The sequence below is a fragment of the Otolemur garnettii genome, unplaced genomic scaffold, assembly GCF_000181295.1.
Source record: "Otolemur garnettii isolate 467f Iridium unplaced genomic scaffold, OtoGar3 scaffold00201, whole genome shotgun sequence".
In the NCBI taxonomy this organism is placed as follows: domain Eukaryota; kingdom Metazoa; phylum Chordata; class Mammalia; order Primates; family Galagidae; genus Otolemur; species Otolemur garnettii.
The window spans coordinates 103,126-107,533 of NW_003852596.1; the positions used below are offsets into that span (position 1 = coordinate 103,126).

General features: G+C 37.5%; 1 protein-coding gene across 1 annotated transcript in view; it reads left to right on the top strand.

Annotated features, from left to right (window-relative positions):
* The window catches only part of ALG13 (ALG13, UDP-N-acetylglucosaminyltransferase subunit), a 101,641-nt gene that overhangs the window by 71,545 nt on the left and 25,688 nt on the right, over positions 1–4,408 (top strand). The window contains 2 exon segments of the mRNA XM_003801180.3: positions 2,353–2,385; positions 2,487–2,542. Coding sequence (XP_003801228.1) covers positions 2,353–2,385; positions 2,487–2,542 — 89 coding nt within the window.

A 4,408-nucleotide genomic window follows, 5' to 3' on the forward strand; every position in this document is an offset into this window, starting at 1 on the left:
GATGTGGCTAAGGTCATATTTTTGGTATATAGCAAAAATATAATTGTTTTATAACAGCTTTGAGATAATAATTTACATACCATAGAATTCACCATTTAAAATTTTTTTTGTTTGTTTTTTTACATTTGGGGTTATATAACCACCACCACAATTAATTTTAGAACATTTTTTATCACCTCAGGCATAAACCTCATGCCTATTAGTAGTTACTTCCCATATCCCTCAACTTCCCTATCCAGTCCTTGGCAGCTACCAATCTGTCTTCTGTCTCCCATGTATTTGCCTATTCTGGCAAATTTGGACATTTAACATAAATGGAGTCATATAATATGTGGTTCTTTGTGATTTGCAGAGCTGGATTTTGAACTTGGTTTTATCTGACTCTAAAGCCCATATATACAGATACATTTAACAGTCATTATATTGCCTCCCACCATGGAGTATGTTTATTTTTACTACTATTTTATAGGGTTTTTAAAAAATAAGATTAGGGGCTCGGTGCCTGTGGCTCAAGTGGCTAAGACACCAGCCACATACACCTAAGGTGGCAGGTTCAAATACAGCCTGGGCCTGCCAAACAACAATGACAGCTGCAACCAAAAAAAATAGCTGGGCATTGTGGCAGGTGCCTGTATTCCCAGCTCCTTGGGAGGCAGAGGCAGGAGAATCGCTTGAGCCCAGGAGTTGGAGGTGGTTGTGAGCTATGATGCCACAGCACTCTACCCAGGGGGACAGATTGAGACTCTGTCTCAAAAAAAAAAAAAAAAAGATTAGGCTGGGCACAGTGGTTCACACCTGTAATCCTAGCAATCTGGAAGGCCAAGGTGGGTGGATTGCTTGAGCTTATGGGTTCGAGACTAGCCTGAGCCCAGAGCGAGACTCTATCTCTACTACAAATACAAAAAACTGAGGCATGAGGACCGCTTGAGCCCAACAGTTGGAGGTTGCTGTGAGCTATGATGTTGCCATGGCACTCTACCCAGGGTGACAGCTTGAGACTCTGTCTCAAAAAAATTAATATTTTTTTCAAAATACTAAGGGGGTAGAAATATTTTTATTAAATGAATACTTGGTATAATGCTAAATGATATTTTATATGCCTACTGAAACAATTCAGGAGGGTTGGGTGGCTGAAACAAGTGTGAGGCATTCTGAATAACTTACTAATAAATTCTTTATTATGATATCCTTTTTCCTATTTATGTGGAAAAAATACATATTTCTAGGATTTAATGAGAGTAAAAATCTAGCACTAGAATGATCTATGAAAACTTTGTACATGCATATGCTTAAGGATAGTCATTCTCTGCTCTTATGCAGATGACCCTTTCATCCCTGTGAGTAGTTTCAGATGGACTACTCACCTGTTGTGGCATATCTGAAGTAACCAAATCTTTTTTTCTCACCTAAAATCCTGCTGTCTGGAGGAGTTGCGTACATGTGTGGTTGATAAGTGGTATGTTTAAGACTCAAATCCAGTTTAGACCTGTGGGGTTTTATTTGTTGTAAAACTTTCCAATTGAAGATTGACTTTCTTTACATTTCATTTGCACAGAAATCTTCAAATTACTTCAGTCTAATGAACCATTATTTGAGGATAAACTGGTTTTACATGTAGTGCTTATGTGACATAGGCTGAAAAACAGATGAGGCATGATATATTCTTTTAATGTCTACCTATGGAAACAAGGGGTTATACTCAGATTACTTTATGTAATAAAGCTATAAGCACAAACACTTATAGCTCCTACTGTGTACAAGGACACTATTCTTAGAGCTATACATATAAATGTATTTAAATCATAACAACCATATAAAACAATTGGTATCATTATCATTTTGTAGATGAAGAAATTAAGACACAGAAATAAATGTATGTCTTAAGCACCATGCTAAATTCTTTTCATTTGTGTTAACTCTTCTCAGAACCCTTAATGAGCTAGATAATCTTACCTAGTTTGACAATGAGGAAATTTGGGCACAAAGATTAAATAACTTGCCCAAAGTCATGTGGTTAATCAGGATTCAGATCTAGGCAGTCCTCTCCAGAGCCAATGTGCTTAATCACCACACTGTGCTGTCTTACTGGAAAAATTGGACACAGCTGGATTTTCACCTCTTCTTGAATTCTAAGATCTAAAGGAGTTTTCACAGGAGAAAATTGTGCTATTAACAGCTAATCTCTGGTTTCAATATCTGTTGACTAGTATGGAAGCTCAAATTACTTTCTAGGGTATGTGTGTTTTAGTTTTGAACGTATATCCATAAAACTTGGGAAAAAGCAAGTGCTGGCTATTTGACTTTGGTATGCTAAAAAGAGCTGTATAAATAGACTTCTGTCTTTTTTTCTAGGGGGATATGAGGAAGAATATCTTTATCCTTCAGGTCAGTGAGATCTATATATAATTTGACATTCATTATCATTTATGGAATTTTTAACTATAAAATATGCCCATTTTAAATTTTACTTTGGTTATATTTTCTAGGGCCAGACTATGATACTTCAGGTGTTTATAGCACAACTGTATCTACAGCAAACTTGGTAGGTATTTAATAATAGCAAACACAGCTTCTACTGTGTACTAGGACACTGTTCTAAGCACTATACATATAAATGTATTTAAATCAGTACAACCATATAAAACAGTTGGTATCATTCTCATTTTGTAGATGAAAAAATTAAGACACAGAAATAAACTCTCCCCAAAACATACTCCTTTTCTGGAATTTAAAGGTATTCTTAATACTTATTGATGTAAGAGGAAATTCTAACATTGGCATTAATGATCTTTTAGAGGGCTTTATTTTTTGTATCAATCAGAATGGACCATAAATCATATTCCATATAACAAAAATTTGATTCTTCGTTATGCTACATATTCAGGGAGACCTACAGGGGGCTTACTCAGGAGAAGGGCTCATTCATGCTGATGGAAGCTCCACCCATGATTGCCAAGGCAGGAAATAAATAAAAGGTAGTACAGGGTGTATTGGCTTTTATAGCTTCCACCAGAGATGACACATGTCACTTTTTTTTTTTTTTGAGACAGAGTCTCACTTTGTTGCCCTTGGTAGAGTGCTGTAGCATCACAGCTCACAGCAACCTCCAGCTCTTGGGCTTAGGCGATTCTCTTGCCTCAGCCTCTAGAGTAGCTGGGACTACAGGTGCCTGCCACAACGCCTACTATTTTTTGTTGCAGTTTGGCCAGGGCCAGGTTTGAACCTGCCACCTTTGTATATGGGGCCGGTGCCCTCCTCACTGAGCCACAGGTGCCACCCCACATGTCACTTTCTTTTCCATTTCATTGGCCAGTACAGGTCCCACTGAAGAGTCTTGCTTCTCTGTGCCTGGAAGGCAAAAAATTAAAAACATTTTAACAGTACCAAGGACTACAACATTCAACTTGTTCTCCTTCCCACAGGCAAATATTTCTGCCTCAAAGGAGACAAACTAAAAGTCCCATTCATTATAAACAAACTCCAAAGCCAGGACTTCTGGGTAACATGTACCACTTTTTATATGGGGTCCAGATATGGCTTATATTGATCTTAAAGCCTAAAACCAAAAATACAAAGTTTTTTGTTTTTGTTTTATTTTTAACCACCACCACCCCTCTTGGATCAGGGACTGAAAAATTGCAATAAAAATTTCTACTCAAGGAAAATGGGGAAAAAATCCAATTACTGGCCTTTCATGGGTAGATATTGCAAGGACCCTCAAGGTATGCATTGGGATTATTTCCTGGAGGAACTGTCTGATTCATTGTTTCCTGGGGCTGTTGGTTACTCCAAGGCCCGCCCTTCTTCGGCAGTATTTGAAGTAGGCTTCATAGAATAATTCATCCTTGACAACTGAGCAGCTTTCTCACCCTGCTACTTATTGAAGATAGGAGTCCCAAGGATCCTTTCAACTCATTTGAATGGTTTGAAATTCAAATGTTCTGGCTTCTGATTTCTTTGGTTGTGAGATTAATTTATTTTGCCTCTCTGATTTCTGCTACTTTCATGTACCAGTAATCACACTGTCAGTTCTTTTCTTATTGATGTATTACTTTGATTTGCTATAATTCTTTGCTTTTTTTTTTAATTGTTGGGGATTCATTGAGGGCACAAGAAACCAGGTTGCACTGATTGCATTTGTTAGGTAAAGTCCCTCTTGCAAAATCATGTCTTGCCCCCAAAAGGTGTGGCATACACCAAGACCCCACCCCCCAGTTCTTTGCTTTTTTATCTCTGTTTCTTTCTACTTGATTGCAGACACCTTGTACTTATCAGGCATTGATGGAATAGCCATACCTATTATATGCTTTTCCATGATCAAAACATTTTTTCCAAGTGCAAGTATTTACTGGGCATCATATCTAGTTGAACTCTTGCTTTGAGACATCTTAATGCACTCAGATTTTAA